Genomic DNA, 24,151 nt, shown 5'->3' on the forward strand with positions numbered 1-24,151 from the left:
AGGAGACACTATGAGCTGAACATAACAGTATGTCAGTGGAAGGGAGGACAGTAACAGGAGACACTATGAGCTGAACATAACAGTATGTCAGTGGAAGAGAGGACAGTAACAGGAGACACTATGAGCTGAACATAACAGTATGACAGTGGAAGAGAGGACAGTAACAGGAGACACTATGAGCTGAACATAACAGTATGTCAGTGGAAGAGAGGACAGTAACAGGAGACACTATGAGCTGAACATAACAGTCAGTGGAAGAGAGGACAGTAACAGGAGACACTATGAGCTGGACATAACAGTATGTCAGTGGAAGAGAGGACAGTAACAGGAGACACTATGAGCTGAACATAACAGTATGGAAGGGAGGACAGTAACAGGAGACACTATGAGCTGAACATAACAGTATGTCAGTAGAAGAGAGGACAGTAGCAGGAGACACTATGAGCTGAACATAACAGTATGTCAGTGGAAGAGAGGACAGTAACAGGAGACACTATGAGCTGAACATAACAGTATGTCAGTGGAAGAGAGGACAGTAACAGGAGACACTATGAGCTGAACATAACAGTATGACAGTGGAAGAGAGGACAGTAACAGGAGACACTATGAGCTGAACATAACAGTATGTCAGTGGAAGAGAGGACAGTAACAGGAGACACTATGAGCTGAACATAACAGTATGTCAGTGGAAGAGAGGACAGTAACAGGAGACACTATGAGCTGAACATAACAGTATGACAGTGGAAGAGAGGACAGTAACAGGAGACACTATGAGCTGAACATAACAGTATGTCAGTGGAAGAGAGGACAGTAACAGAAGACCTTATGAGCTGAACATAATAGTATGCCAGTGGAAGAGAGGACAGTAACAGGAGACACTATGAGCTGAACATAACAGTATGTCAGTGGAAGAGAGGACAGTAACAGGAGACACTATGAGCTGAACATAACAGTATGCCAGTGGAAGAGAGGACAGTAACAGGAGACACTATGAGCTGAACATAACAGTATGTCAGTGGAAGAGAGGACAGTAACAGGAGACACTATGAGCTGAACATAACAGTATGTCAGTGGAAGAGAGGACAGTAACAGGAGACACTATGAGCTGAACATAACAGTATGTCAGTGGAAGAGAGGACAGTAACAGGAGACACTATGAGCTGAACATAACAGTATGTCAGTGGAAGAGAGGACAGTAACAGGAGACACTATGAGCTGAACATAACAGTATGTCAGTGGAAGAGAGGACAGTAACAGGAGACACTATGAGCTGAACATAACAGTATGTCAGTGGAAGAGAGGACAGTAACAGGAGACACTATGAGCTGAACATAACAATGTCAGTGGAAGAGAGGACAGTAACAGGAGACACTATGAGCTGAACATAACAGTATGCAGTGGAAGAGAGGACAGTAACAGGAGACACTATGAGCTGAACATAACAGTATGTCAGTGGAAGAGAGGACAGTAACAGGAGACACTATGAGCTGAACATAACAGTCAGTGGAAGAGAGGACAGTAACAGGAGACACTATGAGCTGAACATAACAGTATGCCAGTGGAAGAGAGGACAGTAACAGGAGACACTATCAGCTGAACATAACAGTATGTCAGTGGAAGAGAGGACAGTAACAGGAGACACTATGAGCTGAACATAACAGTATGTCAGTGGAAGAGAGGACAGTAACAGGAGACACTATGAGCTGAACATAACAGTATGTCAGTGGAAGAGAGGACAGTAACAGGAGACAATATGAGCTGAACATAACAGTATGTCAGTGGAAGAGAGGACAGTAACAGGAGACACTATGAGCTGAACATAACAGTATGCCAGTGGAAGAGAGGACAGTAACAGGAGACACTATGAGCTGAACATAACAGTATGTCAGTGGAAGAGAGGACAGTAACAGGAGACACTATGAGCTGAACATAACAGTATGTCAGTGGAAGAGAGGACAGTAACAGGAGACACTATGAGCTGAACATAACAGTATGTCAGTGGAAGAGAGGACAGTAGCAGGAGACACTATGAGCTGAACATAACAGTATGTCAGTGGAAGAGAGGACAGTAACAGGAGACACTATGAGCTGAACATAACAGCCAGTGGAAGAGAGGACAGTAGCAGGAGACACTATGAGCTGAACATAACAGTATGTCAGTGGAAGAGAGGACAGTAGCAGGAGACACTATGAGCTGAACATAACAGTATGTCAGTGGAAGAGAGGACAGTAACAGGAGACACTATGAGCTGAACATAACAGTATGTCAGTGGAAGAGAGGACAGTAACAGGAGATCCAACTGTGGTTTGTGACTACTATGAATACCCACTGTGAACTTTCATTATCCTCCCTCATCAGGAGGGAGAGAAATTAGAAAATATCTTGAAGATATTTCTGTCATTAAGATAATATATAATCAACTTTATTTTTCAAATCATATGTTTTCATGAGATTCCTCTTGGATTTCAGGGATGATAACCTGTATACTTTCTCATTTTCCAGAAAGCCACATGAAGAGACTCATCACACACACACACACACACACACACAGTGTCCTGACAGCCTAGCCAAAATACCAGAGAGAAAGAGTGACATAAAGAGATTGAGTGTATGTTAAGGAGAATATTAGAAACTTCTAAGAAAACTAAAATCCTATGTTATGCCTCAAAAGCAGCCAGACAGGAGTGGCTTTCAACAGTCTATGGAGGATGCATACGAAAGAACCTCATCCAAGTTTAGAGCTCCTTTTGGGGATTCCTCCTAAAAGAGAAGCTATATTTACCATGTGTGAAGTGTAGCTCCTAGTTAACACCCAACAGTATGAAAAGAGGGATTTAGGAAAACGTACTGTCTGGAAAAACAGTCAGTCATCTGAGCCTGTGGTTCCCATCCCCTTTCAGAATGGGACCCTGCCAGGGGTGTCTTAACCGCTGACGTTGTTCCGGGAGGTGGAGACACATTACTGTTCACAATTAGTTCATTGATACGTTTATGGCTCGTCACCACACACACACACAAAAAGGTGAGTCGAGGTATTCCTTTTCATTTAATATGCGTTGCTTTTCATTCTAACAGGTAAGGCTGTTCAAACCTCAGGCTTCAACCTTCTCTCAATGCATCAGAGACAACTTACAATTCAAATACGGAAATAACACCGACTGGGCTGTTGAAATAATTTGATCAAATTGCTTTTTGGAGGGTTTTTATTTTTCCTTCATGAGAAACGGAATATCTCACACATTGGAGGTATTTGGCGTATAAGCGATTTGGACAGGTGGATAAAGAATACAAGCGCTTGTGGCTTTAGGTGCAAAAATCAAGCTGGAATGTAGCCAATATGTTGTGGAAAGAGGAATTAATGAAGTGAAATGTTTTAAATCTTAGTCATGTTTCAAATCCTACAATATAAGTGTAATGGGAAGGATGGAAGTGTTCCTGCACATGGTGGATATTTATGCAGCTAGTTCAACATGTGGCATCTTGAAATATAGTAACATTACCATATTTGACCATTTCATATGAAGCAGATTATAGCAACTATGGTTTCATCTGGTTTCTGCCATCATGAGACTGATAGGAGAAGCACAATGAAGAGGCTCTTCAACTGGATCAGACAGCTCAATGACCAGGCTCTTCAACAGCACATAAATATAACTACTTTATCTATGTTAAATCACAGATACACTACTCACATCCCCATCACATCCCCATCTTGGGTTTTACAGTGTGTTGAGTGTTCGCCTACATCTGTGTGTGCATGTCACATACCATTAGCCTGACCACTCAAACTCAGTTCTTCCACTGCTCCGTCATTCCCTACATACTTTAGTCTGAGACCATCATTGAAGTCATTTGTGGTGACGAGGAGCACGTTTTACAAAACAAAGTAATCAGCAATTGGACCGTCTCTAACCAATCAAAAGTCAATGATGAATTTTCTAACCCGCTGCTTTACCCACGTGTGTTCTGGCTCCGCCCCAACCAATTGTTTTTTTGACCAATCAGACGGCCCCGAATGTGTTGGTATTCGGTGAAGTACTCAGATCCAGACTCACTGAGGAGAAGTAGCTAACGTCCGTGGACGTGGTGTAGTGTTTGGCCGGAGCAAGGAGTCTAGATAACCAGGCAAACATGCCAGTGTTCTGTCATTTGTAGTGTGTCTCTGTTGACTGGTCACATGGCTTATGGGCCCTGGGCTGAGGACAGAAGAGTACTGGTCCATTAAACTCCAGCCTCAATGTTGGGATACAGACGTGTAGTACTGCATAACTATGTCCCCCTGCTTTCGCCTCCTTAATAGTTCAACCCTCTCGTCGCTCTCCGCTCCACCTCTTCTTGTGTGGACAATAATACAAGACATTGTGATCTTAATCTAATCTGTAAACAAATGTGTGATATAATGATACAACTTCCTATAAAATAGTTAACAATGTCAGGATAAGGAGCTGTCTGGTTCAGGGGGGACTCAGGGCTATAGGACTAGTTATAGCTATGTTTCTCACATAATTCATTTTACAGACACAAAAAGATCCCAACTTGTCTAGAGTATTTTGTTTTTCGATTTGTAAAGTTCACTGAAAAATGTTCTGTTTCCATCAGGCCTGTCATGACTTGAACTTTACTCTCATAAAAAGGTAGGATGGAAACCTAGTTAAAGTATTATGATGACGATGATTATTCACTTATTTCTTCCGCTCGCTCTAGAGCACAAATTATTATTAACACGAAACCAACTCCCAAATGTCCAAACTGCCCCAAATTAGATTGCTTGAGAAAATATTTTGGATAGCATTCATAATTTTTGAACTACAACAATATTCAAATGAGCTCCCAATGCATTTCAATGGCCAAAAAAAAAAAGGTCCATAGACTTAATAAAAATGGTAAAACAAATGAAATCTCCTCTTTCGCCGATTACGCTATCAACTCCAAACCAACATTGAACTGTTCAGACTGACCCAACTTAGATTGCTAGCATTCCAAATTTTGATAACATTTATACTTTTTGAACAAAAACCATTTAAATTAGCACAAATTAACATCACTTAACATGGGTTTGAACACAGAGATAGCTATTCAAAATGGTCCAGCTCATTGGCCAATTAAGCTACAAAACCAACTTTAAAAACATTTAGGCTATCCTAAATTCAAATTCTTAAAAAGTTTTATCAACTATAACAAAATACATTTGCATAAATTAGCTCGCCAACAGTAACTTTTGAACCATTTAAGCTAGAGACCAAACCTGTGTTAAGTAGCATAAAACTTCATGTATTCAATACAACAAATAAGAACAGTGGTGCAGCGGTCTAAGGCACTGTATCACTACAAGTGTCCCTACAGACCCGGGTTCGATCCTGGGCTGTATCACAACCGGCTGTGCTCGGGAGTCCCATAGGGCAGCGCACAATTGGCCCAGCATTGTCCAGGTTCAGGGAGGGTTTGGCCGGGGGAGCTTTACTTGGCTCATCGCAATCTAGAGACTCCTTGTGGCGCGGCGAGCCGGGCGCCTGCAGGCCGACCTCGGTCGTCAGTTGAACGGTGTTTCCTCCGACACATTGGTGCGGCTGGCTTCTGGGTTAAGCGGGCTGGTGTTAAGAAGCTCGGTTTGGCGGGTCAAGTTTCGGAGGACGCAACCTCAACCTTCGCCTCCCAAGCCCATTGGGGAGTTGAAGCGATGAGACAAGATCGAAATTGGGGATAAAAAGGAGTAAAATAAGAACACATTTTATATGCTACCGCTCTTTATCGTTTTCACAACTTAAAACCATAAATGCTTTAAAACAAGCACACCACATTTTCTTCGGGAAATGTATTTTTCTGGTTATTTTTTAAGGTTGTGCACTATGGGCCAAAAATGTACTTTTACCAACGTGATGAAACAGTTGCTCTCCTTGCTGAAAACAGCAAAAGAGTCTTTGGTTTCCTAGGCAACACCACCCACAATGCAGCAGCAGCACACACAGAATGAGTAGAACAGGCTTGGAACGTCTTAACCCTGGTATTTTGACTGGCGAACTCTCAATGGCTGCCTGATATTGTGATGCAATAATTTCCATGGTAATGTAGAATGTTTATTCACATTATGTTAACTGGCTCATGCAACAGAATGTCTTTTTTTGTAATGTCAGTAGAGTTGAGTCAACAAATCACAGCACATATTTTACATCTTGCTTTGCTCCGATGGGTACACTCGCAATGGCCGCCAGTCCACCCATTATGCCATCATTGACTTGAACGGGGATGCCTGTTCTATTCGTTCTATTTCTATGGCAGCACATGTAGTCAGGAGCTGAGCGAACAGTTATTACGGTGACCGTGGTCATTTGGCTGGCCAATTACCGTCATCTAAAATTCCCAAGACCGTCACAGCCCTACAAATCATTGACATTGAAGCATGATTGATGTGCAAGTTTGAATTCCTTTATAACTTTTTATAAAATGTTAAGTAAATCTGAGTCTTTCAAGGACCAAAATGCCATCCCATACATGCTTTTACTGTCTACTTGCTACTAGCCGAATGTAGCAGGTGTAGAAACACACCAGAGCGGAGTTCCCTTGTTAGGTTGAAAATACTGTGTCCCTGAAAACCGGATGATAGTGTTTTCTGACGACTCTGCATAGGCTGACTTGCTACTGGATGTTTTAAATCTTTTGGAAACCTCTTAAAAACCAGATGATGTGATTAAAATAAAACACAAAGTCAGAAAAGTAAAATCAACAGTTGAGACGCTGCTTCTCGCCCAGAGGGGTCGTTGTGTTTGTAATACTAAGACGTTAATACTGAAACAAACACTTCCATACACAGCTCCTGCCGGCTAAGAGTAACTTAAACAGAGCAAGAGGAAAGCGAGCCGCACTCCAAACATCTCAATGATATAAAAACATGCCGTTTTTTAATGATGTCACACACATCTGCAACCCCATTGGATGACAACCAAGCTCTCAGAAAACATGATCCTTGTCATCTGTATCTGATTAATTAGGGAGAGCAGAGAGGAACTCTGGGTAATTGTACGCTGCTAAGTTTTCTAATGTAATCTAAATCGGAGACCACCAGTGGAAACTTAGCTTTTAGGCAGCAGGGGCAATACAAACACCCAACGACGATCGATTCTTCAAACCATTTACTGGTGAGCACAGGTTGAAAGTTGAAATTTCACTGTGGGAATTTGGCAGGAATTTATGGAGAAAAATAAAATAATAAAATCCTGGCTGGTGACTTATCTCGGAGCGTTGGCAGAAACGCTGATTCTAATCAGCAAATGGGTGAGGGACTGTGAACATGACATCAGAACCCCACAGGCCCCTCCTCCCAGCTCATAACGTCAGGAACGAGTGATGGTGGAGGTCTGTAATTAGAAGCATATGCACCAAACATAAAAGCATCAACAGGCATTATTGGTTGTTGTTGCAGGAAAAGCATTATAAAAGTCCAAGATGGTTTCTTGAACATGGCTTTGTTATACAGTATGGGCTCTTCTAATTGGCTCCTGTTCTGGTGTATGAAGCCATGCTGGGTTTTAATTACATCTCCTTCCTGTATTTCCCATCATCATTTCTGAGTAAGGAAAACCAAATCAATCAACAATCAAGCCAGTTAAATCATTCACTGTGCTGACCTTGGCTAGTAGCTCTATTTCACTTCAGTTCAGACAACAGACATTAGGAGAAAGCTCTTCCACATTGTGATAAACATCCCGTCAATGGTAATAGAGCAGCACGTTTACAGTGTTGCTAACACACTGGCTGTGTGTCTCTGTAGTTTTTCCATTTGCAGCAAGATTGTATCGCTTGTCTGCGTACAAATGGAATTCTCCCCCCATATTACCGATTCAGATGCTATCTCCCCACCAGCGACAGAGCTCGCCCTCATCGTCAAGGTAACTTACGCACGGTAACTTCATCCCAGTGGCTGGGTTAAAACAACAATGGCCGTCTCGTAAAATGGAGGCACTGCCCTTTGAAGCCTTGGCCATTTGGAGGCCTAAAAAGACAAAGATAATAAATGAGGTGAGGAATGAAAGCTGTGAAGGGGGACCATCTCCTCGTGGCATGTTGCATTTCCCTTTTACTGGCTCCGAGATAAAGTTAGCGGAGTGCTAAACAGATTATTGTCACCTGTGTTCTGTTACCGATGAAGGACATTGGATTTGGACACAAACCCTCAATATTAGTGAACATGGCATTCAGAGTGTCATCTACTGTCATCTGTCTGTCTCGTTTCCTTTATCCTGACAGCTAGAGTATGCAGACATTACCTCGAGTACATCTTTCCGGTAGTGAATAACACTCTCATTGCAAAAGGGCATATTTCATTAAGCACAAAGCTTTGTAAGTGAATGCATTTGGGCCAGCGGGGAAAATCTCTCCCCCATTCCTTCCCAGGCTCCCTCCTTTGGCCTCCATCACCAAGCTATGATTAACAAAGCATCTGTGTGAGGAGGGACAGACTTTATCTAAGGGGCTTGTTAAACCCCCCACTACGCACATGTCATTTCTGCACGTTCGCGGGAGACTGTTTTTAACTCTTCTGTGAAAGGAAAACAAAACACTTGGAACAAAATTGGACAGGGTCGATCCACTTGGAAGGAGAATGATGTGTTCTCATTTGGGGTTGTTTAAAACATTCGAGCTATCATGCTTTTTCTCTGGTTGTGTGTATGCTAGTGCTTAGGCTACACATGGTTTGAAACATGTTGAAAGTTCTTCCTGGTTGGGATGTTGCGCCGTTCAATCATTTTATTTGCATTTTTTGGTCACTACACTTTATTCACTACACTGCGGAGAATGTCAGGATCAAAAGGAGGCAGTGGAGAAGTACACGTGTTTGGAACCAGGCCCATTTCTTTTAATTAAGTTAGGGGAGGAAGCCAAGACAAGAGCCCCGGGCTGGAGAGAGAAATATACAGAAACACACACACACAAAAAAGAAAACTGGCGGTCGACTTTAAACAAGGTTACACAGTTGGGGAAGTATGTGCTATCACACATGAGACAACGTCCTGTGACTGTTTACGAGGTAGATTAGGAACAGATCGGAGAACACGGCCTAATGGTTTATTACAGGCCCAAACAGCTTGCAATCTAAACAGACATTTGCCAGGCAGGCACATGTGAAAATTATTTAGAAAAAATAAATAAGCTGTAACACTCATTCATATCACATGAGAAGTGAAAATACTTGTGCCATATGGAAACTGATTAGGACATATTAAGAAACTTACTGTAAAATGTTCAGGGTTCACTGAAATCAGTGTCAGAGCAAATGCATTTACCTGAAAAACCAGTTGAGGAGTTTTATCAAATTAAATTTGTATGTTCTATATGATATCATTTGGAGAAGAAACTAATGCAAAAATAACTGACATTTGAGCTAATGTCCTAAATAAAATAGTAATTTGTATCTGTGGCAAATCAAATCAACACTAAACAAAGAAAGCCATGTCTAATAAAATGCTCCTTCACCTCTTGAACTTAACTTAGGTAATTAACCTGATTAAGTTCACATTCTCTCTTTGTCTCACTGACGGTCACAACCACTAATATGGTATGACACCACAGTTCAGGGAAATACGCAACACACTCCATGCAGGAATGTGGTCAAATAAATAGTAAAAAGTCAACAGGAGAGCGGATCCATTTTTCAAACACTGTCAAAACAAATTAAGGCAGGACAACGAGGGTCTACTTGCCATCGTTACAAGGCCAAAATTAACTACAAGCTCAAAACTCCTTCCTTGCCCCGTGTTAACTCTCAAAATATCTCTGATGCAACACCCCAGAAAGCCAGCCTGTCTAAATTCAAAGAAAAACATTACTGAAAACTACGAGGGGGGGGCGATGACATCTTCCAAACTTCTCAACTGGAATCTGAACCAAACACTGCTGGTTGAGTCAGGGAAATTCCTCACGCCAAGTGAGGACCTCAAATAATCCATCCCCATCTCTCACGCCACCGTTATCGCCTCACATTCTTTTATTACATTCCTGCATTTTAAGTGTCCTTCCCCTTGTCCCGGCTTTCATGTTTATTCCAGAGCTGGAGTATCAGTGGATGAAATACTGGGCTCTTGGGAACACCTGGTGCTGGGGTGGGTGGATAGTAAAACCCCTTTGGATTCAGCTGGTCAGGTATGTGATGGACAATAATGGAAGTCACACCTTCATTACCCAACTAGCTACAGCACATGTCAAAGTCATTCCACGGAGGACCGAGTGGCTGCGGGTTTTCGCTCCTCCCTTGTACTTGATTGATGAATTAAGGTCAGTAATTAGTAAGGAACTCTCCTCACCTGGATGTCTAGGTCTTAATTGAAAGGAAGACCCACAGACACTAGGCCCTCCATGGAAAGAGTTCAACACCCCTGAACTACAGGGTCGTTCCACCTCAAAAAGCACCAGAAAGAGGTTTGACACCCACCATCTCAGATGGTTTCTGTAGTAGTTACTAACAGGTACGATTATCATTCCTGAAAGAATTGTATGTCAACAAAATAATGCTATCTGAGAAATTAAGCTAATTGATTGCACCCAAATTGGCCATTTAAATGTATAGGATTCAGATAATATTCAATAAATATAGTACCCAACAACCGATTTGGACCAAACTTCCTCCTACCAATGAGTAAGACGTGAGGAACCCCCCCCCCATTTTTTTTGTGTCAAGAGCCACACATGGACCCCCACGCCAATCTCACCCCAACAACCAGTATACAGAATTAGTTCTCTGTTTGACAAGTAGTAGGAAGCTGTGGCTTGGAGAATTGCTTCTCCATAATATATTCCCTGTGAATCTGGTTGTTTTTCACCTGCTCTGTGAAGTTAGTAATTGAAGTTGCTTGAATTATTTCCCATAAAGTAGTGTGATAATATGATGTAACTAGGTTTTGGCCGTTGTTCCTACTATACCGCCACACTCTTTTATCCATTTTGCTGGTCTCTTGCAACTTCGGAAAAGGGAAATCAAATAGATTTTGCTCATGATAAAAATAAATGGTGTGATCGTGCTCACAATTCAAGCCAGTCTTCCATGAAAGCAATTCAGTTTGTCCTTCTTTTATAAACCTAAAGCTTCAACCCAACTCTCCTTGAACAGTCCAACAAGTGACCTCTCTCTGAGAGGGCTATCCCTATGCAATTCTCATATGAAGACTTTTCCTACAAGCCCAAAACTGATGGAGAAATGGGCTAGGGACTAAAACGTCGGGACAACCCTAATAAAATAATTAATTGATGGCAGTCTTCTGTTTTTCAATAAAGTTGTCAGGAAACAGCTCTATATGTAGTGTGATTAGTGACATTTACCATTAAACTCAACGCAACCCAATTACAAAACAATGTGTGTTTGGGACTTTTACCATTGAAGACCATAATATTGAAACCATTACAACTGCTGTAGCCTAATGGTTTGCTTGTACACCAGGAATGGTCTAACAGTAACTGGAAGGGAATAAACCACACACACACACACACACACACACACACACAAAAAAAAAAAAACAAAAAAAAAAACACACACACACACACACACACACACACACACACACACACACACAGTTTCCTGGACACAGATTAAGCCTAAGAGAAGGACAAACTGAATCACTTTCATGGAGGACTGGTTTCTATTGTGAGGATGATCACACTGTATTTTCATCATGAGCTAAATCTATTGTGTTTCTACCCAAAGTTGCAGAGGAAATGTTGTGATGTATTTAATACAGGGAAAGAATACATCTCCAGATTCACAGGGAATATATTACATAGTATGGAGAGGAAATAATCCAAGTGGCAGGTTCATACTACTTGTTAAACATAGAGACCTGATACTGTATACAGGTTGTTGGGGTGGGATTGGCGTGGTTGTTGGGGTGGGATTGGCGTGGTTGTTGGGGTGGGATTGGCGTGGTTGTTGGGGTGGGATTGGCGTGGTTGTTGGGGTGGGATTGGCGTGGTTGTTGGGGTGGTTGTGGGTCCGTGGGTGGCTTTTGACCATTTGGTCCAGATGGGATGTTGGGTACTATAGATATTGAATATTAACTGAATCCTATACATTACAATTGCTAATTTGTGTGAAAATCTAATTATCTGAGATGACATTTTATTTTCAACAAAATAATGGTTTCAGGAATGCCAAGATTACCTGTTCCTAACTAAAGAAACAATTTCAGATAATTCCAATGGCACATTTTCTAAATCGCTAGGATTTCATCTAGGAGAATATTTCCCTCCCTTGTTAAATATCATTTGAAGTCATTTTCCTTGCCGACATCCGTCCTTATCTTTATTTTAAAGTTACGCCTGTCCTCTTTGTACACATCCCTGGCTTTGAGCATCTTTCACTCCCTGTAACTATCATCTGACAGAGTCCTATGACACATCCCTTTTACAATCAAAACAGACAGAGACAGAGAGACAGAGTGACAGAGAGACAGAGTGACAGACAGAGACAGAGTGACAGAGACAGAGTGACAGAGAGAGACAGAGTGACAGAGAGAGACAGAGTGACAGAGAGAGACAGAGTGACAGAGAGACAGAGTGAGACAGAGTGACAGAGAGACAGAGTGACAGAGAGACAGAGTGAGAGAGACAGAGTGACAGAGTGACAGAGTGACAGAGAGAGACAGAGTGACAGAGTGACAGAGTGACAGAGTGACAGAGAGAGACAGAGAGAGACACAGAGAGACAGAGAGAGACAGAGAGAGACAGAGTGACAGAGAGAGACAGAGTGACAGAGAGAGACAGAGAGAGACAGAGTGACAGAGAGAGACAGAGTGACAGAGTGACAGAGTGACAGAGAGAGACAGAGAGACAGAGAGACAGAGTGACAGAGAGAGACAGAGTGACAGAGAGACAGAGTGACAGAGAGAGACAGAGGAGAAAGAACCAAACCTAGAGGTTATGACAATCTTCTAGACTTTCTGATTAGCCATCTTGAATGCAGTTTATTGTAGTGAATACAGTCACTTCTAACATCATTAAAAGTATACTAGCTATGGAATGAGCAATTTCCTCCACAAAACACCCTGAGCTGTACTAAAGGGGGGTACTGCTGGTTTTCTTATAGTCCTTCTCAGCAGGAGTGGTCCTCCTTCACTGTAACACCGAAGGCAATTAGTTGGATGTGTTCACATTATGGGCACGGCTCTGTTTTACATGCAATCAAGATCATTTTGCCCAATCAACGACGTCAAATGAATGTTCCAGCCAAAAAAATAAAGAGCACTGCAGGTCACGGACAAAAGTCATTATCTTTAAGACTGCAAGCTTTTTCAATCATTGGCTAGCCTGGCTTTCTGTTGAATAGGAGCTAGGTCCAAGAAGGTATAGTTTCATTTGGAGGAGAAACTCAAGGTAATTTTCACTGACTACAATGTACTATAGTAGTCATAATAAATTTGTTGCGATTTAGGTTTCGGTGCTGTTTTTTGCAATCATAAATCTGACTGAAAGATACAAGAAAAACACAGCACTTAAAACGGTAGGAGAGAAATTCCACAAAAATACTCATATTGATGTTGAAATTACGACTAAGAGTTCTAGACCCCTGCAGAGACATACATAGAGGCACCAAGGCTGAGCTGTTGGTGCTAAAGCAACCGCATTAATGACACGTCCTTGGTTTATGGTTTTCTACCGATGAAATATGATCCATTCTTGGAGGAGAGTGGTACAGCAAAGCAGATTTTTAGCGATTTAAGAACATTCAATTTGCCTGTGTTTACCTTTCTATGCCTCATGCAAAATTCCAGATTGAGGATGGGGGGAAAGAAATATATAGAAATCGCTCTCAAAACATTTTGAATTACCTTCACATTAGTGTTGCACCAGGGACAGAGGAGAGATCCAATTTTCCAACAGAAGGCAACCGCATTAATATTCCTTTCCACTGAAAAGTCAATGTTCATCTTTGAGTTTGGTTAGACTCTGACCTTTTCCCTCACCATAAATCACTGGATCTCCTAGTGTGGTTTTCAACCATCTTGAACCAAGTTACTCCTAAGAGCTGATCTGAGGTCAGATTTTCTCCTTTTAAGATATGAATTCCTTTTAAGATATGAAGAGTAAACTGACCCTAGAACAGAACGGTTTACATTACCACCGCCTCATCTCACCCAAACCAGTGCAACAGAATCTGTAACAATTTAGATGTTCCTTTACAGATGATTGAGGCCTGGTGTTCACTATTCAACTAACTAAACACATGCCGTCCGTTTCATGTATTAAGAGCCATCTGTAGCACGCAACAACTAGGCCAACTTTTACAGCTAGGGCGGACGAAGATAATAAACAGTTACGGATGTCAGCAGAGTAGCTGTTGACTTTCAATAAATCTATGCATATAGTTTGTGGAACGTCTGAGAAGCTGTGAGGGACTATCCAAATAGGGCTGTCCAGATTACATGAAAGGACACAGATTCTGGTGTTCTTTTATGCCCTACTATTTTACTTCTCTGGTTTACTGATGCCCTAACCTAATTTAGAAATTGATTCAGCTTAAAGCCTGAAGATTCCAAACAAAATGGTGACCAAGAGATCCAAGTTCATAGAACTACAACCAGGCTGAGAACAAAAACATGTAACGGTCTTGTTACACGTTTCAGTTTGTTCACGTTACTCTATGAAATAAGGGGAAAATGAATGATACAATAGGACTGCTGTTGGTTTGTGTCAAGCCTTTCTTAGGCTTACTCTCTAGTCTGTGACCGCAGCTTTGAGCGACTATTCCGGAGCTGTGCTTTGGGTGGCCCAAAGAAAACGTTACTATGTGGCTTTAATGCGGTGCGTGGATGAATTAGGGCCCTCCAACTGCCAGAAGAAAATCATAAGTTTCAGAGTCAGCACAAATTCCACGGACATTAGTCATCCAACAGAACGGCTTGGAAAACTCTCAAATGTCAAGAACAAGCTTGGCACAGAGGGTACTGCCTGTCAATCACACCAAGTAAAATGAGCGCCTTGTGTAAAATTTTAGGTGTGAGAAGACAAATGACTGAAACAAATAAATACAGATTTTAGAGAGAGTTCTATTTTTTTTAAAGTTGATTAGAATGCAAGAATTACACAGAGGGCATGGAATATTTTTTCTGGTAAAAAAAAAAAGTCAGTTACACCAGGGGAAAACTTTACTAAAATATGGTTTATTCTTAAACACACGTTAAATGGGGGGCGGGAAGAGGGGCTGAGCTGGACCCAAGGAAAGAAACAATAATCCAAAAACACCCCTAAGCTAGACTAGCCTGCTTTAAGAACAGCTAGCTAACTAAACAAAAATACAGTGGGTAGTCCACCCAGTTCTAACTAGTGTTCTTAGACAAAGTATTCCTACGGGTAATGTAGGCCTATGGGCGACTTGGCTGGTTATCCCCTTTTCCCACAACAAACAAACAGTCATGCACCACAACAAAACAATAGTCACAGGTTGGGCCAAATGTGACATGTAGGCAAAAACAAAACAAAAGAGAGATCAATGCATACAAAGGGAGAGAGGGAGAAAGCTTGAGCTCAGCGAGATTGAGTTTACAGAGAGAGATTGAGTTTACAGAGAGAGATTGAGCTTACAGAGAGAGATTGAACTAACAGAGAGAGATTGAACTAACAGAGAGAGATTGAACTAACAGAGAGAGATTGAACTAACAGAGAGAGATTGAACTAACAGAGAGAGATTGAACTAACAGAGAGAGATTGAACTAACAGAGAGAGATTGAACTAACAGAGAGAGATTGAACTAACAGAGAGAGATTGAACTAACAGAGAGAGATTGAACTACAGAGAGAGATTGAACTACAGAGAGAGATTGAACTAACAGAGAGAGATTGAACTACAGAGAGAGATTGAACTACAGAGAGAGATTGAACTACAGAGAGAGATTGAGCTGCAGAGAAAACAACTGACTGGGTTTTTAAACCAAGGGAAAGGGCTGTGATAGGGTAATGAAAAAGGAGCAGGTGTCTTCTGATTACTGACTGATTGGGGAATGATGATTGTCACCTGTGAGGGGAGAAGGAGAGAAAAGAAATACGCACACAGGATACACACTCAGGATACCTGTATCCGTAACAGACAGACTAGTGGGGATGTGACAATACCAGTGTCGCAATATTTTTCCCTCTGTAAAATAAAAACAAATCACACTAAACTCTTTGATCCTTTAAAAACCTGCTGTATGTAAAATGTGTGCTATAGCTTGGAAATACATACATGTGACTCTGGATAACAACACAATGATTACATTAGGGCTATTTTCCTAAAGAAGTTAAATCCATTTTGTATTTTGTTCCTTGACACGATACTAAACGGTATCGCGATACTGGTATCATCCCGGGCCTGCAGACTAGTATGCCTTTAATCCATTTCATATCAAACCAATTAAAATGAAAATATCATGGACAACACCTAACTGTGTTTCAGGGGTTGGACAACAGACAGGGTTAGACTTCCTATATTTTCCTAGTCACTAGCATGACTAGAAGCCTAGCAGGAAAGACTGGTTGGGACCCTACAGATGTGCCTTCTAATAGCAGGACTTAAAGCCCCACCTGCTCTTGCAGGAGGCAGATCAGCCCTCTTGTTTTCCGTGTCTCTCTTCTCCCTCCATCCTGGCATCTTTCAGCACTCCCCACATGTGTCAGATTATCTAATGACGCGATGCTGAGATCTCATTTCCAGCCAAGGCCCCCTTGATTACAAATGGAGCTCTTCTCCCACAACTTCAGGTATGCCTAAGAAGAGTTGCGTTTCGACAACCCAGCACGGCTTTCTCGGGGTAATTAATCCACCTGGGATGCTTCGCCTGGGCCCGTATTCATAAAGAGTCTCAGACTAGGAGTGCTGATCTAGAATCAGGTCTCCCTGTCCATGTAATGTTATTCATTATGATATAAAAAAGGCAAAACTGATCCTAAATAAGCACTCATACTCTAAGACTCTTTAAGAATAGGGGCCATGGTCAGTTAAAGCTCCATGCTTGATCAGCATTGAGGTTTCTGTGTTTGGATTTTTATTCTTTGGGATAAGCATATAGGGAACCACTGGGAGAGGGTTGAGTTGATAGTGAAAGAGGAAAGGGGGAGGGTTGGGAGAGTTTTGATAGTGGAGGAGGAAATGGAGAGGGTTGGGGTGGGAGAGTTTTGATAGTGGAGGAGGAAATGGAGAGGGTTGGAGTGGGAGAGTTTTGATAGCGGAGGAGGAAAGGGAGAGGGTTGGGAGAGTTTTGATAGCGGAGGAGGAAATGGAGAGGGTTGGGGGTGGGAGAGTTTTGATAGTGGAGGAGGAAATGGAGAGGGTTGGAGTGGGAGAGTTTTGATAGCGGAGGAGGAAATGGAGAGGGTTGGAGTGGGAGAGTTTTGATAGCGGAGGAGGAAAGGGAGAGGGTTGGGAGAGTTTTGATAGCGGAGGAGGAAAGGGAGAGGGTTGGGAGAGTTTTGATAGCGGAGGAGGAAAGGGAGAGGGTTGGTGGGAGAGTTTTGATAGCGGAGGAGGAAAGGGAGAGGGTTGGGAGAGTTTTGATAGTGGAGGAGGAAAGGGAGAGGGTTGGGGTGGGAGAGTTTTGATAGTGGAGGAGGAAAGGGAGAGGGTTGGGAGAGTTTTGATAGCGGAGGAGGAAAGGGAGAGGGTTGGGGGGTGGGAGAGTTTTGATAGCGGAGGAGGAAAGGGAGAGGGTTGGGAGAGTTTTGATAGCGGTGGAGGAAAGGGTGAGGGTTGGGGTGGGAGAGTTTTGATAGCGGAGGAGGAAAGGGAGAGGATTGGGGGGTGGGAGAGTTTTGATAGCGGAGGAGGAAAGGGAGAGGGTTGGGGTGGGAGAGTTTTGATAGCGGAGGAGGAAAGGGAGAGGATTGGGGGGGTTGGGAGAGTTTTGATAGCGGAGGAGGAAAGGGAGAGGGTTGGGAGAGTTTTGATAGCGGTGGAGGAAAGGGAGAGGGTTGGGGGGGTGGGAGAGTTTTGATAGCGGAGGAGGAAATGGAGAGGGTTGGGGTGGGAGAGTTTTGATAGTGGAGGAGGAAAGGGAGAGGTTGGGAGAGTTTGAAGCGGAGGAGGAAAGGGAGAGGATTGGGGGGTGGGAGAGTTTCGATAGCGGAGGAGGAAAGGGAGAGGGTTGGGAGAGTTTTGATAGTGGTGGAGGAAAGGGAGAGGGTTGGGGTGGGAGAGTTTTGATAGCGGAGGAGGAAAGGGAGAGGGTTGGGGTGGGAGAGTTTTGATAGCGGTGGAGGAAAGGGAGAGGGTTGGGGTGGGAGAGTTTTGATAGCGGTGGAGGAAAGGGAGAGGGTTGGGGTGGGAGAGTTTTGATAGCGGTGGAGGAAAGGGAGAGGGTTGGGGTGGGAGAGTTTTGATAGCGGTGGAGGAAAGGGAGAGGGTTGGGGGGTGGGAGAGTTTTGATAGCGGAGGAGGAAAGGGAGAGGGTTGGGGGGTGGGAGAGTTTTGATAGCGGAGGAGGAAAGGGAGAGGGTTGGGAGAGTTTTGATAGCGGAGGAGGAAAGGGAGAGGGTTGGGGGTGGGAGAGTTTTGATAGCGGAGGAGGAAAGGGAGAGGGTTGGGGGGTGGGAGAGTTTTGATAGCGGAGGAGGAAAGGGAGAGGTTTGATAGCGGAGGAGGAAAGGGAGAGGGTTGGGGGTGGGAGAGTTTTGATAGCGGAGGAGGAAAGGGAGAGGGTTGGGGGTGGAAGAGTTTTGATAGCGGAGGAGGAAAGGGAGAGGGTTGGGAGAGTTTTGATAGCGGAGGAGGAAAGGGAGAGGATTGGGGGAAGAGAGGGTTGGGAGAGTTTTGATAGCGGAGGAGGAAAGGGAGAGGGTTGGGGGGTGGGAGAGTTTTGATAGCGGAGGAGGAAAGGGAGAGGGTTGGGAGAGTTTTGATAGCGGTGGAGGAAAGGGAGAGGGTTTGGGTGGGAGAGTTTTGATAGCGGAGGAGGAAAGGGAGAGGGTTGGGGTGGGAGAGTTTTGATAGCGGTGGAGGAAAGGGAGAGGGTTGGGGTGGGAGAGTTTTGATAGCGGTGGAGGAAAGGGAGAGGGTTGGGGGGTGGGAGAGTTTTGATAGCGGAGGAGGAAAGGGAGAGGGTTGGGAGAGTTTTGATAGCAGAGGAGGAAAGGGAGAGGGTTGGGGGGTGGGAGAGTTTTGATAGCGGAGGAGGAAAGGGAGAGGGTTGGGGTGGGAGAGTTTTGATAGCGGAGGAGGAAAGGGAGAGGGTTGGGGGGTGGGAGAGTTTTGATAGCGGAGGAGGAAAGGGAGAGGGTTGGGAGAGTTTTGATAGCGGTGGAGGAAAGGGAGAGGGTTGGGGTGGGAGAGTTTTGATAGCGGAGGAGGAAAGGGAGAGGGTTGGGAGAGTTTTGATAGCGGTGGAGGAAAGGGAGAGGGTTGGGGTGGGAGAGTTTTGATAGCGGAGGAGGAAAGGGAGAGGGTTGGGGGGTGGGAGAGTTTTGATAGCGGAGGAGGAAAGGGAGAGGGTTGGGAGAGTTTTGATAGCGGAGGAGGAAAGGGAGAGGATTGGGGATGAGCATATAGGGAACCACTGACCAGAACCTGAGAACACACAATGAGGCCTTTATTCTGACACTGTGTTCTCTATGCTGACATTGCATGTCATCGTTGGTGCACATCTGCATGCGTTTTGTGTGATAGCTGCTAGGTCGTAGTGGCACACCATATCTTAGCCTCTCCTCCTCGCTCCTGTTCTGCTAGAGGGGAGTGCTGTGTACGTCAACACGTCAACTACCATGTCAGTTCCTGTTCCCTCGTCACAGTTGTCACCAGCTGGTAATTACAGAACAAAGGAGACAATTACTGTTCTCTCCACACTGGCAACGAACTACTCCTTATAGGCATGAGGGCACATTGATATCAACCCCCTTCATGTGTTGAGTTAGTGAGTAAGATGAACATTTATATAAATATCAAAATCTAGACTATGCCAATTAGGAAAGCTGCCAAGCCTACAAAGGTACGCCTAACTATGCCAAATTGTAATGCATTAGAGGACAAACAAATGTAAGCTTGCCAAAATTGCATTTGCAAGCTATGCTATTGGCATGGCTCAAATATTATGAAAAATGAAGAGGGGGGGAATCAAAACTATTGTTGAGATGCGGGGGAACCCGGAGCAGGGAGCAGCTTTGAAGATTTCCATCCGCGGCCTGAGTTAACACTAGATTAGCTGGCTGAACTCTGGCTAACTTCTCTACCACGTCCAGTCCCACTACCTCTCGCCCTACTTCACAGCTCAGCTGCGGGAGAGGAAAGGGAGAGGGTTGGGGGGAGAGTTGGTAGCAGAGGAGGAAAGGCAGAGGAGAGTTGATAGCGGAGGAGGAAAGGGAGAGGGTTGGGGGGTGGGAGAGTTGATAGCGAAGGAGGAAAGGGAGAGGGTTGGGGAGAGTTGATAGCGAAGGAGGAAAGGGAGAGGGTTGGGGGGGTGGGAGAGTTGATAGCGAAGGAGGAAAGGGAGAGGGTTGGGGAGAGTTGATAGCGAAGGAGGAAAGGGAGAGGGTTGGGGGGGTGGGAGAGTTGATAGCGAAAGAGGAAAGGGAGAGGGTTGGGGGTGGGAGAGTTGATAGCAGAGGAGGAAAGGGAGAGTTGGGGGGGGAGAGTTGATAGCGGAGGAGGAAAGGGAGAGGGTTGGGGGTGGGAGAGTTGATAGCGAAGGAGGAAAGGGAGAGGGTTGGGGGGAGAGTTGGTAGCAGAGGAGGAAAGGCAGAGGAGAGTTGATAGCGGAGGAGGAAAGGGAGAGGGTTGGGGAGAGTTGATAGCGAAAGAGGAAAGGGAGAGGGTTGGGGGGTGGGAGAGTTGATAGCGAAGGAGGAAAGGGAGAGGGTTGGGGGGGGGAGAGTTGATAGCGAAAGAGGAAAGGGAGAGGGTTGGGGAGAGTTGATAGTGGAGGCAGTAAAAAAAAAGCAAAAAGAGAAACCTGCCCTGTTTGTAAATCTTCTTCTGCCAGTGCCCTGCACCTATTATCAATAGTTCCCCTCAATAAAATTGCACCATGTGAGGCAGTTCTATTAATAGCATCACCGGTTGTGTTTTGTGATTGTAGCAAAGCTATTGGTTGTATTACAAACCACATATAAGTGATCCACTACCATGAGAGATGTGTTTATTATGCTCTTAATCTAATTCAAAATCACTAAATTAGAGGGCAACTCGTTGCAACGCCAAGCATGGTCTATTTACTCTAAACCGAAAAAGGGGCCAGACATCAATCATTTTGACCTGCTGTTACTATTGCAAGTTTCAAACTGCATTAGGGTTGGGCACTGCAGGGAGAAACACTGGAAAATACATGTTATGGTTTTGCTTGTGATGAAGAAGAAAAAAAGAGATGTATGAACATGAAGTTGTTTTAGAAGTCAATAAAGAGGACCAGTTATCACCAAGTTGGCATACCTGGATATTACCATGGCTTGAACATATCAGGAGGACACCCATACAATGAGGGCTCCCGAGTGGCGCAGCGGTATAAGACACTGCATCTCAGTGCTAGAGGCGTCACTACAGACACCCTGGTTCAAATCCAGGCTGTATCACAACCGGCCGTGATTGGGAGTCCCATAGGACAGCGCACAATTGGCCCAGCGTCGCCATGGTTTGGCTGGTGTAGGCAGTCATTGTAAATATGAATTTGTTCTGAACTGACTTGTCTAGTTAAATAAATAAAAAATAAAACCCATATAGCCTTTAATGTAAATAATGTTTTCTCAAGAAAAGTCATACAAAAAGGTACATTTAAAACACAATGTATGCATAATCATTCCAGTTAAAGAGGATAGACATCAACTCAAGACTAAAAGATAGCCTCAACGCATTCACATTCTAAAAATCAACTACTCTTTAGAGGAGAAATGCTCCTTTGTTCGATGGTAAAGACTATAAGCCTGTAAGTTCTAGGGCCGGTTATTAGCAAGTGAAACTATTAGCATGTAAATGGCCAGTTTGAATATTTGAATATCCCCCAACACCTTTTGATGGGATGTGAGTAAGGAGCAGAAGAGGTGAGCCTTCTGTGGATACCCCCTGCCCCCTCTCACCCTCTTCACATACCTCCCCAGGCCAGGCCAAGCTGTGCCTGGCCCCACCAACAGGCACTTCTATTCTATTTATACCCAAACCCCTGGATGAGAGACTGTTGCGCCAGCCATTAAAAAAAAAAGCCTGCATGACCAGTAGCCTATAAGTTACGGAATTTGTAAAAACAAACTAACCACCCCATGTGAAAAGAGTGAAACCTTTAGCTTGATTTGTTGTATAAAAAAAAAATCCACTGCAATTGAAAGCAATTCCATAGGAGTTCCACCACTTTCTTTCAATCGAACAGGCCTATAGTCTATTCCCCCAATTATGAACCAATTTAATTCTACTAAGGTAGTCAATTATGTTATTTTATATGTTATTGGAAGGTCCTTTGAGGGGACCTGGAGATACAAGGTAGGCCTACATGGTCCTAAATCTCTGTCCTACCCCCCTTTGACCTGATACCAAATGGTAGGACCTGGGGACCCAAGCTGAAAACAGGAAATCCCAACATCTGTCACCCCCCACCAGGGTCTAAATGAATTAGCAAGACTGACAAAGACAAGAGATCACTTTCAAATAGGCAACTGATTAACACCTTCACCAACCGTGGCCTCTGCCTGGTATTCCTTGGTTTTATAGGAGATGGATACTGAATATCATACGATGGACACATTTAGTGTCATGGCACTAAACAGCCTCCTCAGTTCAGTCTGTAGGCCGACAACATTTCAGATCATACACATCAAAAACAGGACAAAGCTGGCTACATTTTGAACTTGTCCAATACAGTGCATTCTCTTCTTTGCCTTGAATAAGCGGGGCTAATAGGATGAGGAAAACACCCTCTCTTGTTCCACTAGGGGTGATTTAAAATGACCGAGGTCTGATCATCACAACCTGAATGTATCCTGCCCCAACAACAATGGACGTGCTTGTTAAACCAAATCCAAACGTCCCACAGACAAGAAAATAACTGGAAAAGGTCTGACAGGAATCATAGGAAAAAGAAACCACTTAAGTATTCCAATAAACTCTTTCAGAACCTATCCCTGCGATGCAACACAGAATAACAATAACATATTTATGTATGTGAAAATGTGCTATCCTACTGTAAAGTATTGCTCAAATTTCAGAAACGGATGGCATTTTTTTTAATTTAAGGTTTATTTAACTACGCAAGTTAAAGTACTTGAGAGTACTCTCTGAGATAAAATGTGCCAGAGTTGCGTATAACACGAAGTTATAAATAACTTTTAATTCCAAGGAGCACTTACCTGCGGATCTCAAACTTGGAGCCAAAACGACCGCAATAAGGAAGCTTCTGAAGAGCTTGATCAAAACACCACTCTTTATCCATGCCATGGTTCCACAAAGTGCTCATGCAGTTTTATGAAACTTGACCAAGGAAAGTCTCATCCGATATGCACTACAGGTATTTCAATTATTATCTTGGGAGATTGAATTCGTATGGGGGGAAGAAAAAAAATTGAAGTAGTAAGTAGCACTCAATGGGATAAAAACTACGGTGTGCAATAAACGAAACTCCTGTTTATAGTAACTAGCTTTTCTGAAAAATAACGGCGAATTTCATCCAGTGCATTCAGAGGGGAGACCGTCGAGAGTCGCTATTCCTTCCTTAACTGTTGCCCGAAGTATCCTAGTTAAAAACGTCAGCTTTCTGCACACATGACGTCGCACGGAACTCTCCCCCAAGGACTTTGTGTTGTGGGAGAAGCGCCATCTACGGGCGAAATCTGCGATACCTTAATAAAAACCTTAAAAACCTTGACCTGCAACATTTGTTTCTGAGATGTCTACTTTGTGGATCATTTGCGCGTCACGTGCGCATTGGTCGATACCTACAATAAGGAACTTTATTATTTATTTATTTTTAACAATTATTTTACTAACACTTAAAGCCGAAATATGCGATCGCTACATACATTTTCAGACTTTTAAAATAATGATATACCCTTTGATTCTTGAAGAATATAGACTATAAATCCTCATGAACTTATTAGTTCAACAGTTGTCTTCCATCAGAACCCAAAATATGAACTTGTTTTACTCCAATGTTTGCAAACGTAAAAAACACTGTATAGCCTCGACACGGTTAAAACTATAATGTAGATATATCATGGATGTCCTGTCCTTCGA

General features: G+C 43.4%; 1 protein-coding gene across 2 annotated transcripts in view; it reads right to left on the reverse strand.

Moving 5' to 3' along the window:
• The window catches only part of ror2 (receptor tyrosine kinase-like orphan receptor 2), a 131,060-nt gene extending 107,377 nt beyond the window's left edge, over positions 1-23,683 (reverse strand). Inside the window, exon 1 of one of the 2 annotated variants that reach the window (XM_014145451.2) lies at positions 23,269-23,683. In XM_014145451.2, coding sequence (XP_014000926.1) covers positions 23,269-23,356 — 88 coding nt within the window. In that variant the 5' untranslated portion in view covers positions 23,357-23,683. The remainder of the gene's footprint in view (positions 1-23,268) is intronic. The other variant, XM_014145441.2, reaches the window with a different exon arrangement.
• Positions 23,684-24,151: the final 468 nt, after the last annotated feature.

Source organism: Salmo salar, chromosome ssa01 (assembly GCF_905237065.1).
Source record: "Salmo salar chromosome ssa01, Ssal_v3.1, whole genome shotgun sequence".
NCBI lineage: Eukaryota > Metazoa > Chordata > Actinopteri > Salmoniformes > Salmonidae > Salmo > Salmo salar.